The sequence below is a fragment of the Diabrotica virgifera genome, chromosome 2 (assembly GCF_917563875.1).
Source record: "Diabrotica virgifera virgifera chromosome 2, PGI_DIABVI_V3a".
NCBI classification, from domain to species: domain Eukaryota; kingdom Metazoa; phylum Arthropoda; class Insecta; order Coleoptera; family Chrysomelidae; genus Diabrotica; species Diabrotica virgifera.
In genome coordinates, this window is record NC_065444.1 from 87,257,792 (window position 1) to 87,277,422 (window position 19,631).

General features: G+C 32.7%; 1 protein-coding gene across 7 annotated transcripts in view; it reads right to left on the minus strand.

Moving 5' to 3' along the window:
• Positions 1-19,631, minus strand: part of LOC114327295 (protein peste-like) — a 547,602-nt gene that overhangs the window by 87,324 nt on the left and 440,647 nt on the right. The window contains exon 1 of one of the 7 annotated variants that reach the window (XM_028275866.2): positions 10,242-10,407. The exons of the other annotated variants lie outside the window; for them this stretch is intronic. Coding sequence (XP_028131667.2) covers positions 10,242-10,283 — 42 coding nt within the window. The 5' untranslated portion in view covers positions 10,284-10,407. Of the gene's footprint in view, positions 1-10,241; positions 10,408-19,631 lie in introns of those variants that run through there. 7 annotated transcript variants of the gene reach the window in all.

Here is a 19,631-nt window from a genome sequence, read left to right on the forward strand (position 1 = left end):
ACATTTTCATTAATATGTTTACTTATACTGTCTACTTATTAGCAGTATAACAAACGACCACTAACCGAAATATAGTGGGCTATCGTCATTATTAGATAGAAATGTGAAACTAGATTGAAATGTATGTTACAAGCTAGAGATTCGATTAAGTGGAAAAGAAGTTGTTGTTTTTTGAGATCAGTTCAAAACATTTTCATTAATATGTTTACTTATACTGTTTACTTATTAGCAGTATAACAAACGACCACTAACCGAAGTATAGTAAGCTATCGTCATTATTAAATAGAAATGTGAAACTAGATAGACATGTGTGTTACAAGCTAGAGATTCGATTAACCCTTAAACGCCCAACCTTTTATAGGTCCCGTGTAAGCCCAAGGGTGGGTAAAAAATGTCCACCTCGAAAATAGCTAATATATTTATTGAGAGTTGTTACAAATGTTAGAAAATGAATAAAACAGAAGAAATGGAAAGAATCTTATGCATAGTAAACACAGCATCTTCTAAAATTTTAATATAAACGATGTACAAACCTTACAACAAAATTACGATGTACATCAAAATTAACATACCATTAAAAGCCAGTAATTCAGATTTGTGGATTTTTTTGACATTCTTCCTTTCGTCCTCATTAGTGTGGCGAATAATTATGTCGATTATGTAATTATACGTCGATAATTATGTGCTTTATGTTTTTGCCAACGAGAAATTATATAGAAACCTTTACCCAAGGGTGGACTTTTTGTGCCCACCCATATTTTGAATTCAAGATATTACTTTTATTTTTTAAAATATCGAATAAATCAAATTAACATTCGATAAAGGGTCCTCTTTTTAACAATAAATAATTTTTGAATAATTTTGGGACATGTAATAAATATGTTATAAGGGAATACGCATTAGGTGGACATTTTTTATCCACCCTTGGGCGTTTAAGGGTTAAGTGGAAAAGAAGTTGTTGATTTTTGAGATCAGTTCAAAACATTTTCATTAATAGGATCATATCTTTAGCCAACGTGTCAAAGTACATACGTTTACTAATTCCTAACTCCGATAAATCTTCCATAGGTTAGGAAATTCATTTAATAGAAAACGAAATTATATTTCATGTTTTAATTGCTCAGTAAGTAAAAAAGGTCCTTCTAAATAATGTTCACTAAGCAAACACAAAATATGCCACTAGCCAACAAAAGATATGCCACCGACTAAAATTGTAAGAAGTAATAAAAGTCCCAGGAACAAGTCAAAAAGTGGCATACGTATTTCAGTGAGCCCCTAAGTTCAGTCCCAACAATACTAGAAGACGCATAAAATAAAAATTATGTCAACACACTAAGAATTATCATCACCAATGAACCAATAACAAAAAAAAAAAATAGAAATTGCCATAGAAGAACTGAAAGCACACAAAGCAGGTTTTGCACTTATTTGTCACGATAGGAAGGGTGTACTGGTTGAATATTTTGCTCCTACAGTACCTATAGTAGGGGAGGAAAGTATGCTAAATTTGCAGATTATTAATATGTGGTTATTAGGTCCTAAAACTAAAAAACGTTAAGTAAAATTTTCCATTTTAGTGGGGACTTTCCATTTTTTAATTTAATTTTCCATTTCCAACAATCGTTTTTTTTTCGATTATGGTGCCGTCTATCCATAATTCGAAAAAAGGTTTCGAATAAAACTTGCTTATTTTTACGTAAATAATCCAAATCTGAAAAAAATTTGGGGATCCTATTTAAGATTTTAAAGTAACCCCACCCCACCACGGCGGGGGGTCCTCTTTGGTACCATTTGAAAGATTTTTCAAAATTATTGAATGAGCGTATTTTGCAGTTTTTCGATCTGATGTTTATTTTGCGAAATTTTGCGGGATTTTGTATTTAAAATTTTAAATTTACCCCACCCCTCTCCGTGGGGGTCATGTTTGGTATCATTCGATAGATTTTTGGAAAATATTGAACACGTATTTTTTAGTTTTTCGATATGACGTTCATTTCGCGAATTATTAGCTTTTTTTTGTGAAACTTTTTGACCCTCCCATTTCCTTACTCCCCGCTCAATATGTCAGATTTTTGAAATATACACTTTTTTGCATGTACTTAACTTACCTTATTTTAATCTAACAATTTCGAGTATTTTTAAGGATATATATTTTTTTTCGGCCCCCCTTAACGAACGCACATGTGTTAAGAGCTAATATATATGGTAGAGTGTAGAGGTATATTTGCAGGGTACCAAGTTTCTCCCTATATGATAATCTGACGCGCTCGAGTAACTGGGCTTTAATAAAAATCTTAAAACACATCAATTTTAATTTTTAAATGGCCATCAATGAATGTTTTTTTTTTAATAAAAATCGAGTTCACGGGACACCTCATGTGAAAGGCCTGCTAATCGTTTTTGCAACGATATATTATTGGATTATTTACTTCTAAAGGGTTAAGCAGAATTACATACTAAGTTACGTAAAAGGAAATTACAATAAATACTCATTCAATAAAACTAAATTACAAAAATTGAAGAAAAATCTTTTGCCGTAAAAGGTAGGTATATTAATTTTAAATAACCCAAAAAAGGGCTACAGATATAAAACAGACCGTTTTCGCTCTAAAAAGAGCATCATCAGTGTTCTTTGCAAGCTCTACATGCTAAGCCACCAAAAATACATGGGTTAAAACCCTTAAAATGTCGACTAAAATCTTACATTAAAATGGTATATGCTAATTCCTGACGATGGATGAAATTAATAAAGATACCATAAGGCATTATATGACTTTCCACGAAGCACGTGGGTTGTTGAGTCGAATTATGTGTGAAGACAGTGCCTAGTTCGACCGAAGTTACAATGGTTGGAGGAGGGATCGAGTGCGTACCCGAAGTACCCTTGCTTCGCAAGCGCCTGATATTATACACTTTCAATCATACTTTTATGAGCATACTTTTAATCAGTAGAAATATTCACTTCTGTCGGCACTCCCCAGAGTGCCAGTTTTTTTAAAATACAAACCGAGTTCACGGAACACCTCATTTGAAAGGTCTCCTAGTCAGCTTTGCAACGATGTATTATTAGATTATTTATTTCTACAGGGTTAATCAAAATTATGTAATTAGTTAGGTAAAATGGAATTACAATAAATACTCATTTACTAAACTAATTTACATTAAGAAATAATTTACTGCCCGCATTTCTAATTGTATTATTACTGAAAGTCGCTAATTTCAATACTTCTAATAATTTTATGTTATACAGTCGAACCCGCTTATTTGAATAGTCTTCGTGCCAAGCAAAAATATTCTTATAAGCGGGATATTCTAATAACCGATCATTGGTGGTAAGCTGTAATAAGTGTACCGAATGTATGTTAGGATAGTACATAATATGTCAATATGTATATGCATATGCTTTTAGGTCTTTTTATGTCAATAAAAATTTATAATGTTTATGTACAAAAATAATTAAGAAACGATAAGAAAATAAATTGGAATTGGGTTTTAGAAAAGATTTCCGAACAAACGATCAACTATTGGTAATACAAAATCTTATAGAAAAATGCTGTTTCTAAAAACAGCCACGTGTGTGGCAATGTACCTATAGAAATTTGTAGACAAATGAAATTATTTTATGACCTTGTCGGCGAACGATTGAATTTTCTGTGGCAAAGGAGCGTTTCCTCATAACACAATAATAAAGTGTTTATTAGGTACCTGACAAACCGTAATAATATACAAAACAGCAGGCTTTCGAAGCTCTTATCGACAAACCATTATACCAAGCAAATTTTAAATTTTTAGGAAATTGTACGTAAAAATTTATTCGTTGACCTGAAAAATTATTCTATTATGCGGTATTATTTTACTAAACCATATTCCAATAAACGGATAAATTTATAAAAGGGTAAATGGAAACGTTTCGGGACGTCGAATTGATATTCCATAAACCGCGATATTCCTACAACCGGTACTCTAATAAGCGGGTTCGAATGTATTACTAAACATTTTTTATAAGTTAATTTCAATAATAAACAGTTTTGGTTAACCTTGCAAAGGTGATTAGGAGAAATTTCAAATGAGGGACCCCATGACCTCGTTTTGTATTTAAAACAATCGCCGATTACGTCATTATGTTAACACTGATGACGTAATTTCCAACACATATATAGCAATTGATAGCCATTTAAATATTAAAACCCGTGTTTTATAATTTTTTTAAAAGTCGTCTGTTTCCGAAATAATAAATTTATTCCATACTTTTCCATAATACTCGAATAATACATCGTTACCAAGCCGATTAGGAGACATTTCAAATAAGGTGTGCCATGAACTCGGTTGTATTTTAAAAAATCGTCGATTAGGCCATTACGCCATCACTGATGATGTAATGTCCAACAAAAAATATAGCAATGGATGGCCATTCAACAATGAAAATTGACGCGGTTTAAGATTTTTTTCAAAGCTCGTTTTTTTCTGAAGTGCTTAATGATTTTATTTCCTACTTTTGCATCATAATAAATATAAACATAGAAAACAAAACCTATTTGGGCGTTCACTTGAAATACCACGATAAATCAATTATTTTCAATGGGAAATAAGCCACAATTTTACCAAAATAATGATTTTATTAACGTTTCGACGCTCAAGTCGGGTGTCGTTGTCAAAATACAAAATACTGTTATTAGTATTTTGTATTTTGAAAACGACACCCGACTTGGGCATCGAAACGTTAATAAAATCATTTTTTTTTGGTAAAATTGTGGCTTTTTTCCCATTGAAAATAAATGATTATAAAAATGCCATAAGGAAATAGCTTCAGAACAACACCACGATAAATCTTGAGCTCTAAAATGTCTAACGTTTAGGGCTACAATGATTTGGTGAGAACCAATAGTAATCAGTGTGGAGTGGTAATTCAGCACGAATCCTGTTATTTCTGTATTTTAAATTTTAGAGACATCAAGTGGAGCAATAAATAATAATAGGGCAGTCAATGAGGGTATTTGGCTCCAAATTCCATCGGAATTCCATCGAATAGCTCAAGAAACAAAGTCTACCGTATGCCGATGTGCGCTTTTATCTTGGGGTGGTTCCCACCCCTTCTCAAGGGTGAAAAATGTTTTGGTTAAAATAGCCACGGAAGAGGCTAGAGAACCTTATTTTAAGCAAAAACTGTTCTATAATTATTTTTTGAAAACTCAATACTTTTCGAGTTATTCGTGGTTGAAAATTGGCCATTTTCATTGAAAAATGACACATTTTCGGACGGATTTTTGCGAATACCTTAAAAACTATGCATTTAACAAAAAAAAACTTTATAAAATATTTCTGTAGGTTATAAAAAAACAAAGAGATTCGGTCCTTCATAAATCTTCTAGTTAAAATACAAAGAGGGATATGGTAGGTAAGAAAAGTTTGTTTTTTTTGCTGCATGCTCAAATCTGTGTATTGAACTTCAAATAATAGAGAAACTGCCGATTTTAGGTGTATAATGATACTGAATCTTAAGATCTTAAAGATCTTTAAAATGAGCAATACTAAATAATGTCGATTACTAACTCAAACTGTCAAACTAAGCGACATATTCTGCAAAAAATTTATGACTAATGTATTTTAAGAAGAAATGAGAAGTATATTAAACCCCTCATCCATCAGAATTTAAATACATCGTTTTCCTTTTACAATACTTGTTATTATAGGGTAATTTCTATGTTCAAAAAATTGGAATAGATTAAAATGAATGGTTTTTGAAAAAAATGAAATAAGATCAAATTATAGAACGTTTTGTAAATTTTCTTAAAAATCTTTCTTTTCCTCCATGTAACTCGAAAAAAATAAGAGATACGAAAAAAATATACCACACAAAAATGTAGGGTCTTTTCAGATAAAAATTTCCTTTTTATTTTTCATTACTGTGTCTCTTATCATTTTCAAGTTACATGGAGAAAAAGGAAGATTGTTAAGAAAATTTAAAAATACGCTCTATAATTTGATCTTTTTTTTTCAAAAACCATCCATTTTAAACCCGTCGTTGAACATAAAAACAACACTAAAATAAAAGGTATTGTGAAAGAAAAACGCTGCATTTACATTTTGGTGGATGGGGGTTAAAATTACTTCTCATTTTTTCTTAAACCTGGAAAACCAGAAAATTCTTATAGTTCATATAGACCAATATCCCTAGCTTCTTGCTTCCTAAAGACGTTAGAAAGATTAATAAAAAGTAGAATTGAACACTGGTTAGAGCAAGAAGATATTTTCCCAAAATCTCAGTATGGATTTCGAAAATCAAAATCAACTCAAGATGCGATAACTTCCTTAGTCTCATCTATACTAATAAACTTTACTGATAATGGCTGCTTTTCTAGATGTCTCTTCTGCATTCGATACCGTTAATTTGGACATTATGTATAAAAAACTAGTAGACATTGGTTTTCCCATCAACTTAGCTAGATTTCTGAGGACACTGTACACTAATAGATGGACGGTTTTAAAAATCAACAATTCCATCTCCACTCCACGTCTTACAAATATAGGACTACCACAGGGTAGCATATTAAGTCAAATGTTATATATTTTATATAATATTGATTTAGAAAATTGAATAAATAGCACAACAAAGATTATTCAATATGCTGATGATGTAGTAGTTTACACATCCCACAAATCATTGGATATATGTAAAAATAATTTTAATGTCTCAATTAAGGCTGTTCTTAATCACTATCAAAATATTGGTTTAGCAATATCAGAATCTAAAACAGAAATTTGCATTTTGTCCAGAAATCGTCAAATTCCACAAGGTCATTTGGCAATAGGTCAAATTCAATATCCTATTAAAAATTGTATAAAATATCTCGGTACTTATTTAGACAGAAAACTTCTATGGAAGGATCACATGCATCATATCATAAAAAAGTCTGAAAATGGAATGAATATTCCAAGAGCCTTTTGTAGAACTAATTGGGGTGCCGATCCAAATATAGCACTTTTATTTACCGTACTATGATTCGTCCTATTTTCGATTACAGTTGTCATCTGTATGGAACTGCTGCAAACACACATTTGAATAAATTAAAAATACAAAAAAATAAATGTCTTCGACTTTGTCTTGGATATTTGAAGTCTACACCCGTTAATATAATGGAAGTTGAGGCGATAGAACCACCCCTGGAATTTCGACGACAGTTCTTAAGTGATAAATTTATTACTAGAACCATAGGAAAAAATAGAAACTATCTGCAGGATATACATAAGTTATCAATTTTAGATCTAACTCATAAATATTGGACAAAGAAAAATGTCCCCTTCCTGTAGATAGTTGCTTGAAAATATCTCAATACCGAAGTACTTTATATACTTATGAAAATCAAGTTTCACCTATGTATTCCCATGTATTAGAAGAAATATTCTCAAAACAAATTAATACTTTTTTTATGGATATTAATTTAAATCCAGCCGTTTTTCAATCATTTATACTTCATAAATGGCCACATTATCAGTTTTACTATACAGATGGATCCAAAGTACAAAACAAAGTAGGATGTGCAATAATCAATATTCAAAGTGGATTTTAAAAATTATTCGAATTGCCTTGTGAATCATCGATATACACCGCTGAAATGATAGCGATACTTTTTGCTTTAAGACACATATTTAGTAACGAACCCACGCTGTGAGCTCGTACGTAGAGGGGATATTTATAAATTCGTGAGCGCCAGTAGTGACAAGTCTGTAAACGTTTACCGGAAATTTGACATAAATGTCAAAGTGATTAATTTTAAATTAAAATTAAAAACATTAATTATAAAACATATTAGTTGATCAAAGCTCTGGTTTATATTTTTACCTTAAATATACTTACGTTTTAAATACTGAATTTGCGTTTTTTAATGTTCTGTAATATGTAATTATAAATTAATCTTGGCGCCATCTACATGATAATTGTGAAAGTATCCGAAGTAAAAAATTAATATTTCATCAATAGAACGTCAAAATGATTAGCAAAATCTTAAAAAAATCTATTACAATTTAATTACTTTTTAGCGTTGTAAATATTAAGCGATAACAATTAAATAATAAATTTAAAAATTACCGGTGAAAGTTGAATTAGTAACCGCTAGGAGCGACACCAGCGAAGCTCAGAGCGTATAGCTGCATAATATTTACAGACAGTAAGAGTGTCGTTGATAGACTAACTAACGTACATAAGTACCAACAACTCAATCATATAGAACTGGAAATTATGACTCTTTATAATAAAATTGCAAATTTAGGAAAAAACATCATTATTTCATGGATAAAGGGACACGCAGGCATTAGGGGTAACGAAATAGTAGACAGGCTAGCCAAATCCGCTCTAGAAATGGGCGAAGAACTTCCCATGAACTTACTACCCATTTCGGATATTGATATTATTAGTAGACGACACCAAAAAGAAAATTGGCAAAGGTATTATCGAAACACGAGAACTGGTAGTAATTACAAACAAATGCAGCCTGAAATTCCCATTAAAAGATGGTTTCATTCTGTATCAAATCGCCATTTCATAAGAGTTATAAATAGATTGAGATGTAATCATGCTCTTACCCCCCTTCATATGTACAGTTTGGGTCTCACAGAGTCACCTAACTGTGAGTGTGGAAAAGAAGGTGATCTACTACATATTGTCCTCGAATGTTCACATTAATCAGTAAATATAAACAAATTTTATGATAATCTTAATATATTAAAAATTCCACTTCCCGTCTCCCTGAACAATTTGATATTTTCTGAAGATATTAATATATTAAAAACAATTTACGAACATATCAAAAACTGTAAATATAGATTGTAGTAATAAAATTTACCCTGTATTTAAGAAATTTTGTTAAAACAAAGCAGGCATGTTTGTTAAAACAAAACAAACATGTTTGTTTTGTTGTTATTTTGTTTTAAACCCTGTAGATTTAAGTAATTTTTGTATATTATAATTGAAAAAATAAAAAACAAAAAAAGAGAAAAGAAAAGAAAAAAAAACAGAAAAAATAAAAAAAGCAACAAAAAAAACCAAGAAGATGTAAACCTCCGCGAGGATGAATCGGGTTTACGTCTTAAAACAATTTATAAAAAATAACAATAAAAAAATAATAAAAAAACAAATTAACAGTATAAAATAAATGCAACAAAAAATACAAAAAAAAAATAAAAATTTACAAAAAAAAATTAACAACCAAAACAGAGTATTATTTAGATAATAATTGTAGATAATAATGTTAGTTTGTTATGTATTTAGAGATAGAAATACAGAAAAAATTCCTCTGATTGAAAAATCAAATTTGTTTGTTTTTAAAATAACAAAATGTCTGGCTAATTGGCTCGGCCAAGGCCATCAAATTCACTCAAAAAAAAATTTTTTTCTTAAAATACATTGGTTATCAATTTTGTTTGCAGCATATCTCGCTTAGTTTTAACGTAATGGACCTTTAATGTAGCTCATTTTGAAGGTCTTTTTAAGTTCTACAAAAGATATTAGTGGCATTATACACCTAAAATCGACCGTCTCTGTTATTTCAAGTTGAATACACCAATTTGAGAATATACCAAAAAACAAACTATTTTCACCTACCATATCTCTCTTTGTATTATAACTAGAAGGTTTGTGAAGGCAAGTGTCTCTTTGTTTTTTATAACCTACAAAAATTATTAATATAGTTTTTTTAGTTAGATGCATAGTTTTTAAGGTATTCGCAAAAAACCGTTTGAAAAGGTATTATTATATTTCAATGAAAATGGCCTATTTCAACCAGGAATATCTCAAAAAGTATTGAGCTTTCGAAAAAAAAAATACCCAAAAAAATTTCCACCCCTAAGAAGGGGTGGGAACCACCCCCAAGATAAAAGCACACATCGGCATAGAGTAGATTTTGAATTAGGAGCTAAATAGAGGCTAGGCCCAAAATTTCATTAAACTCCATGCAGTAGGATAGAATTCGGAGGTAATATCCTATTCTTGCTCCCATTGACTGGCGTATAATGGCAATACCTATCCTCAATTAAATTTAATAAGGTCGGTACCGCATTCAGAAGAAGAACAACATTCAGTAATCAACCTTCCCTTCAAGCAGAGACAAATAATCATCAACGTTTCAAACAATAATTTTCAAATTATAATTTTTTAAAAAGCGATATAAACACACATTAAATAAACAATAATTTTATTGTGATTGTTAGATTATTTAAGTTGATTATACAAAAATTATAAAACTTACTTTGTTCGCGTACTTGAGCAAAATAACCACCGAAACCGTCATTTTAAAAAGAACACTGGGACACTAAAACCCGGTTAAAATAGTGTTTTATTATTTTTTCTATTTTCTATAATTTTTGTTGCTAGCGATTTCAGTCACAAAGTCTGACTAGGCACACGACAATACATAAATGTGAACGAGAGATGTACTATCTTGATAACAAAACAGTTTGGACTTTGAACAGTTTACACCCAAAGATACTGAACGGAATTTCATGATCGCGACGTGAACAATGGGGCAAAGTTTATTGGCGAAAAACCAGGAAAAAACTATTAGGAAACTATAAATAGTGCAGTAAACTGACCTACGATAGTAGCATAGTCCACGAGCTAGGACCAGCGATTTTTTTCGTACACTTTATTAGAACTGTTTATTAGGCAGGCCGAATTTTTTTTTTAATTTTTCTACACGGCCAGTTGCCAAAAGTTGGAACTAGTATTCATATAATCCTATACCAAATTCGGCCGGTTAAAAAAATAATTAACTGGGCCCTTAATTTTTTTAGGTCGAACTTTTTTTTCTTGTACAAGGCTAGTTGCTAAAAGTGGAAACTAGTATTTATATATTCCTATATACCAAATTTAGGCCGGTTTAAAAAGTAATTAACCGGGCCCCAAGGCCCTTTATAATTTTTATTTTTTTTTAATGCCTGCAGCTATTAAAAAAACTTTTTTATTATATTCTATTGTTAAGCGAAAGAAAGAACATGTAATAATATTGTCGACATGAAAAAATACTTAAGGTGATACAGTAGCGATCAACAGGTAGCAAAAACGCGTTCCAAGATTGCGGCTGTAATTTTGAATATTTTTTCGAGATATTTGGCACACGTATTCGTAATATAATAAAAAATGGCGGTACAGAGGCTAATTTGAAAAATATATTAATATGTGAAAATTACTCTGTAATTAAATACAATATTAAAAAACGAGCCTGTACCGCCATTAAGAAGAACAAAAAAATACACTTTCTTCAAATAAACTTTTTTATCCTATGCCTAGATTTTGTGTCATTTTGGAACTACTAAAATTTTTTATTTCATTAGTAGTTCCAAAATGACACAAAATCTAGGCATCGGATAAAAAAGTTTATTTGAAGAAAGTGTATTTTTTTGTTCTTCTTAATGGCGCTACAGGCTCGTTTTTTTAATATTGTATTTAATTACAGAGTAATTTCCACATATTAATATATTTTTCAAATTGGGCTCTGTACCGCCATTCTTTATTATATTACGAATACGTGTGCCAAATGTCTCGAAAAAATATTCAAAATTACAGCCGCAATCTTGGAACGCGTTTTCGCTACCTGTTGATCGCTACTGTTTCCTCTTAAGCTTTTAACCCTTAAACGCCCAACCGTTTTTAGGTTACATGTACGCCCAATGGTGGGTAAGAAATGTCCACCTCGAAAATAGCTAATATATTTATTGAGAGTTGTTGCAAATGGATTAAACTTAAGAATCTTAAGCTTACTAAACACAGCATCTTCTAAAATATTAATATAAACAATTTACAAACCTTACAACAAAATTACGATGTACATCAAAATTAACATACCAGTAAAAGCCAATAATTCAGATTTGTCGATTTTCTCCACATTCTTCCTTACAGCCTCCTCAATGGCGGATAATTATGTCGATTATGTAATTAGACGTCGATAATTATATGGATTACGTTCTTACCAATGAGAAATTATATAGAAATCTTTAGTAACAAGCTTTACCAAGTGTCTACTTTTTGTGCCCACCCATATTTATCTTAAGATATTACTTTTATTTTCAAAAATATCAGTAGAACCAAATTACCAATCGATAAAGGGCTGTATTTTTAACAATAAATAATTTTTGAAAAATTTTTAAATATGTAATAAATATGTTACAAGGAAATACACATTAGGTGGACATTTTTTACCCACCCTTGAGCGTTTAATGGTTAAAGGACGTTATAGAAGATCTAAACTAAATTTTCAAAGATAATACAGCGCTGGTCATCCACAAAAATAAAATTCGGAGAGGAGTTAAGGAAAACAGACGGCAAATCCAGCATGAGAATAAACATTTAAACAAGTCAATTGAAGGGCTATACTTTGATGAAAGAGAAGATCAAACCATGGTCTTCGGACACACGAGACGAATTATGAAAACTGAAGAACATATAGTTTAATTGAAGGACCTGGTAGATTATAGTTTGGGTACTTAGCTCTTAGCCAGTCTCGTGTCATAGATATTGTCGAAGGAATATTAGACTACTTACAAAGCCATAATATAGATCTAAGCAAATTAAGTGTTACGGGATGTAATGGTACAAATGTCAATATATATATATATATATATATATATATATATATATATATATATATATATATATATATATCGGTTTTAAAACGTTCTCCTACGTCTTCCGATGCCTAGTCGCCATTCACTTCGGTCCATCCAAAGGGCTTCATCCAATTCTCTTTCTCTCATTTCTCGATTTATGCCTTCTCTCCAACTAAGGCGGGGTCTTCCTCTTTTTCGTCTACCATGAGGGGTCCACGTTAGGATTTGTTTCGGGAGTCGTTCTTCGGACATTCTTTGTACGTGTCCATACCATCTAAGCTGTTTGGTACTAATGTCATCTACTATTGTGTGTTTCACATTCATTATTTCCCTAATTCTGTTGTTGGTTACCCTTTCTAATCTTGATTTTCCTGCTGAGCGCCTCCAGAAATCCATTTCTGTTGCTTCAAGTTTTCTCTTGTATCTTTCTTTTATTTGCCATACAAATGTCAATACGGAGTGGAATCATTCGAATTATAGAAAGGCGAGTAAATAAACCATTACAGTGGAGTGTATAAGAAATAAATATCTAGAATAATCCTTCTCTTAGCAGAAATAAAAATAAAAATCACTAATATGAGGAGACCTAAACCAGAACCAACAATAGACTATGCTAAACTTAAAGATGAGAATACCAGAAGAGAATTAAGTATGAAATTAAACAAAGAACTAACAAAGAATACAAAAGTAGAACTAGAAAGAGAAGTTAATTTGGATAACACATGGAGAGCCATAGAGGAAACAATGACGGATACAGTTAAAAAAGAATTAGGTTATAAACAAAAACTACAAAAGAAAAGTTGGATGACTGACGAAATCCTGACAATGTTCGAAGAAAGAAGAAAACATAAAAACCAAGGGAACCGAGACAAATATCGAGAACAACAACAACGCATAAGAAGAGAGATAAGAACGGCAAAAAATAAGTGGCTAAAGAAACAGTGTGAGGAAATGGAACAGTTACAAAAACTACATGATGACCACAACCTACATAAGAAACTAAAGGAGGTAGCTGGAATATACAGAAAAAAGAAATTTTCTAACTTAGAATATGAACAAGGAAAAATGGCACAAGATGATAGAGAGAGGAAACTCATATGGGAAAAATACATCAAAAATCTCTTTGCAGACGAGAGGCCTGAGATAGAAGTCGTTCAGGAGCAAGTGATAGATATTAACAACCTATCTGGTCCCGAGATCACAATTGAAGAAATTACTAGAGCAATAAATACCTCGAAAGACGGGAAAGCAGTTGGACCTGATAAAATTCCTGTTGAGTTACTCAGATTGTTAGATGAAGAGGGAATTACGATACTCCAAAGATTTTTCAACCAAATCTATAAAAAAGGAAAATTCCCTGTCCAATGGCTTGTATCTACCTTTATCCCTTTGCCAAAAAAGAACAACGCAACAAAGTGTCAAGAGCACCGACTGATAAGTCTGATGAGCCATTCTTTAAAAACATTCCTCAAAGTTCTTCACTACAGAATCTCCACAAAATGCGATAAGGTTATTGGTTGCTCACAATTTGGATTTCGAAAACCAGGTATTTGGTACCAGGGAAGCACTAGTTGCAACCCAAGTGCTAGCTCAGAACTGCTACGATCAAAGGAAAGATGTAATGATGTACTTTATAGATTATGAAAAAGCCTTCGATCGAGTACAACATCATAAACTCGTACATATACTGAAACAACTCGACATAGATCAAAAAGACATTCGTTGCATAGAGGCTCTTTACTGGAATCAAACAGCTGTCGTCAAGGTGGACAATGAAACAACGCAAGCTCAAAAAATTCTCACAAGACAGGGATGCATTCTCTCCCCACTACTGTTCAATCTATATTCAGAAAGTATCTTCCAGGAAGCTCTTGAGGAATGCGAAAGCGGCATCAAAGTGAATGGTACCTGGGTCAATAATATACGATATGCGGATGATTCGGTCTTAATAGCAGACAATATAGAAGACCTCCAAAACCTTCTTAATAAAATAGGAGAGCATAGCGAGAATATGGGACTTAGCATCAACATAAAAAAGACAAAGTTCCTTATAATCAGCCGTCAATTATGTCAACATCAAAATGCAAGACTAGCATATAACAACCAAGATGTAGAGCGCGTAAGAAAGTTTAAGTACCTGGGAACCTGGCTATGTGAAGACTGGATGTCGGATATGGAAATTAAATGTCGGATAGAAAGAGCCAGAAGTGCATTCATGAAATTCAGAAACGTCTTTACGAACTCTGACTTTGACCTAAACCTAAGATTAAGATTCATAAAATGCTATATATGGTCGGTGCTCTTATATGGCATGGAAGGATGGACTTTAAAAATAAACACAATGAATAAGCTAGAGGCATTTGAGATGTGGATCTATCGACGAATCCTTAAAGTTCCCTGGACCGCAAGAATAACAAATGAAGAAATCCTGAGAAGAATTGGTACAGAACGACAACTGATGTGCACAATTAAACAGAGAAAAACGGCATACCTGGGACACATAATTAGAAATGAATGAAGGGGAGTGGGCAGGAAGAAAATGTCATGGCTCCGTAATGTCAAACAATGGACAGGACTAAAAAACATAGGAGACCTAATACATACTGCAAGGGATAGAGAAAAATGGTCAAACGTGATCGCGAACATCCATTAGTGGATTGCATAAGAAGAAGAAGAAGTATACTCGTTGCACGGTAATGAACTTCTCTTGCGATATTTGCTGCAAAAATTAGATGACAACACAAAAGGTCTCGATTCGTATTCTGAGCCGATTGGATCCCTTCTTCCCAATTGCGAAAAAATGCCTGTTATTAAACTCATAGGAGCTGGCCTGCCTCTTGTAAATGAAAAAGATCTAAGTTCAGATCAACAGTATTTGTTAAAACAATATAAAGCAATATTTGGAGATGGAATATGTTCTCAAAGTTCAAAGTTTGGCAGAGGAAAGTCCAGGGAAGATGGCACAAACATGTTGGTTCACGACAGCTAACAGCATTCTTAGAATTTATGTAGCTACAACTGATCCTTGAAAGGTTAAAGATTTTATCTGAGTTTGTAATACAAGTATATTTCTTGTAAATGAAAAAGATCTAAGTTCAGATCAACAGTATTTGTTAAAACAATATAAAGCCATATTTGGAGATGGAATATGTTCTCAAAGTTTGGCAGAGGGAAGTCCAGGGAAGATGGCACAAACATGTTGGCTCACGACAGCTAACAGCATTCTTAGAATTTATGTAGCTACAACTGATCCTTGAAAGGTTAAAGATTTTATCTGAGTTTGTAATACAAGTATATTTTCGTATGAGGTTTGAAATAAAACACAGCCAAGATTGGAAATATGGTGCCAGGCATCCATGGAAATTAATGAATTCCTCGAAAGATTTTCCGAATAATGTCTCATCAATTATCAATAAAGTTATTCAAGACAATGCTTAATTTGCGCACCCCGAAATCATTAAAATTTGTATGTTAACAGATTCACGTTAACGTATTAGAGAGGTTGCATTTTAATAGTTTCCCAAATCCCTAAATCAATTTCGATGCAGAAGATTACATAGATCTCATAGACTTGGATGAATAGTACTGTAATAAATCCTCCTCTAATACAGAATTTGGCCGACGAGGAATTGTGGGACATGGTGAAACAAGTTCCAAAGTTTGACAATTTTCCTTGCCATACTTAAGCGGTGTAGAGGTGTGTGAAGATAATTACTGATGCGTCAATAAAATTGTGTGGTGAAGAATCTAGAGATGGTTACATCCGAGCTAAACTTGATGCCAGAAAGAATATTTAAAAGTAAATGTCGATACTATGCTTCAAGAAATGAGTAAGTAAAAAATGTCAACCAAAGGAGGGTTGGCGGGTGGAACTCGCCGTGCAGCTACATCATCGTGGTGGGTTCTGGGTTAAATGAATATACGAAATAATGTTAAATATGTGCATAATGGTATAGGGCCGGTATTTCCAACCTCACTTAAGCCAACGCTTACTTTAAGCCTTTGCTTAAGCTTAGATGCCTGTATTTCCACTTCAATTTGAGGCTTAAGCCTAGGCTTAAACCAAATAATTTTAAGCTCGCGCGGGAGTTGGTTTAAGCCTTTGCTTAAAATTTGTTTTCTGTTTTTTGAGGTTATTTCTATAGATTATTAATTATAGAGTTGTTTTGAAAACCAACTTTTAAGTCATAACGTTATTATTGGACTATTAAATAATAATCTATTAATTTATTAATCGTAATAACGATTATTAAAATTCTTACTACTTTTGGAAGGTGTAGGCACATGAAAATTGTTTATTTCTACAATGCTTGGTAGGTATATTTATTTTACAAAAATAAACTTACAATCCAATGTGACATTTTAAGGAATATATCCAATAAACAAAATTACAAAGACGGATCTATTGCTTATGCAAAATATCAATAAAAATATAACCAGAGAAAATATAGACAATAAACTAAAAACACATGTACCATGTACACAAAATTAAGTGAAGCAAAAATAACATTGATACAGATGACAAGATAAAATTAAATGTCAACAGTAGTGGTTTTTACCTCAGAACAGTTAGCTCTGGCACTTTGACGTATTCAGAGGTACCAAACCAATTAACTTTACAGCTGAGTATCAGTTTAGTTAAGAGAATTATGGAAATATAGCACCTAGCTTAAGCTTCTCCTTAACTTTTGACACAGGCTTAGCTAAGCAAAAGCTTAAGTAGCTATTGAAATACCGGCCCTTAATGTAAAAACCTTTCTTGCCAAATATTGATTCAAGCAAAGAGCTTCACAGTACACAGCGCAAAAATAGTAAATAAATATGCATTGTTTACTCCTCTTTTATATTTTTAGTCCCGGGGCCGCTTAATTTTTTTTAGATCATCATGAAATTTTTTTAACGAGATAGTAGTATCGATATTAATGTTTTAACTACTAGCCCGTCTCAAAAATAAAGCAAAAAATAATTTTTTTAGGCCCCCGGGTGCCCGTTAAAAATAATTTAATTCGGCCTATGTTTGGTACGAGTATTAGGACTACCATACACAACTTTTTTTACTAGCTCGTTTAAAATTTTCCAAAAAAATTTTTTTGCCCTTTTTCGGCCCGGCCTACTGTTTATATTCCGTTTGGAATTTTTGTTTAAACAAATTAAAATATTGTGTTATAATAAATAAATTAATTTATTATAACAAAAGAAAAGCATATTTGATATTTAATAATGCGTTAGTTCGATGGCTCTACTTGAGTTACTTGGGAACAAAAAAAGAATGAAGGAAATTGGAAACAAATTCTTGATAGTACAATGTTTATAACACATATGATAATTTACCAACGTAATGTCATAAACCCAGAGGCCATAATTAAGAAGTAAGTACCTCTGCTTTTACTTTTGTTTTCCTAATAACGTCTACACACGCTCTGACAAAACCAAACCACCTGAGTGTCGGGCTGACAACATCGGATCTGACTGTTGGAGAGTATGTAGTCTTGTCGCATGACAAAAATGAGTAATCCTGACAGTCAGGCTGACGGATTTGGTCGGGTGGTCTTGACATTCCAACATCCTGACAAACTTTGTCGTATCAGGACGTGTGTAGCGTTGTTGGTCTAACCTCTGACTCCAACACGGATGAATGATTGTAAATAATCTATCTTCTTCTTAAGGTGCCGAGACCGCTTGTCGATCGTTGGCTCTCATGTTGTCCAGCATATTAACAATCATTGTCTTATTTACAGCCGCACGAAATAGTTCAGTGCTAGTTTTCCCAAACCATTGGCGTAGGTTTTTAAGCCAAGAAGTTTTACGGCGGCCCACACTTCTTTTTCCCATTATTTTACCTTGCATGACAAGGTGAAGTATGTCATATTTTTCTGGGTGATGCATTATATGACCAAAGTATTCCAATTTGCGCCTTTTAACCGTGTTCACTACTTCGCAACTTTTATTCAAACGTTGCAAAACCCTTTCGTTTGTGACTCTTTCTACCCAACTGATCTTCAGAATACGGCGGTAGACCCACATTTCAAATGCTTCTAGGTTTTTTAAAAGCGATTCTGTCAGTGTCCATGCTTCGACCCCGTAAAGTAGTACTGGGAATATATAACATCGGACCATTCTTATGCGAAGTTCCAAATTTAGATCATGACTGCACAGGATTTTCTTAAATTTCATAAGACTTGTTCTTGCTTTGGCAATTCTACTTTTTATTTCTGTACTAGGGTTCCAGCTTTCATTAATATGAGTACCCAGATATACAAGATTACTTACTCGTTCAATTGAGTCATTACCGATTGTTACGTTATAGTTATTATTATTTACGGCTGCCTGTTTACTAATAACCATAAACTTTGTTTTTCTTGCGTTGAGTTTGAGTCCATATATCGCGCAGAATGACACCATTCGGTTCAATAACGCTTGAAGATGTTCAATTGATCCAGTCAGCAACAAGGTGTCATCTGCGTATCTGATATTGTTCATAAGCATACCATTAATGAGTATTCCCTCTTTTGCGTTTTCCAACACTTCATTTAAGATTGTTTCAGCGTAAAGATTAAACAACATTGGTGACAATATACAGCCTTGTCCAACTCCGCGCTTGATTTTTACTTCTTCAGAGCACTGATTCGCAACCCTAATACATGCAGCCTGGCCCCAATACAAATTTGCGATTATTCTAATGTCCCTACCGTCCAGACCGGTAGTTTTGAGAATATGTAGCATTTTTTCATGGCGAAATTTATCAAAGGCCTTTTCAAAATCAATCGCGCACATGAAAACGTCATGATTTACATCTCTGCATCTTTGAATTAAAACTTGAGTTGCGAATAGTGCATCACGCGTTCCAAGGCCACAGCGAAAACCGAATTGAGTACTTGAGATTCTTTCCTCAATTCTTCTATATGTTCTTTGATGAATTATTCTGAGAAACGTTTTCAATACATGACTCATTAGGCTGATGGTGCGATAGTCGCCGCATTTTGTGGCTCTGTGTTTTTTTGGTAGTACAACAAATGAGGATTTAAGCCAATATT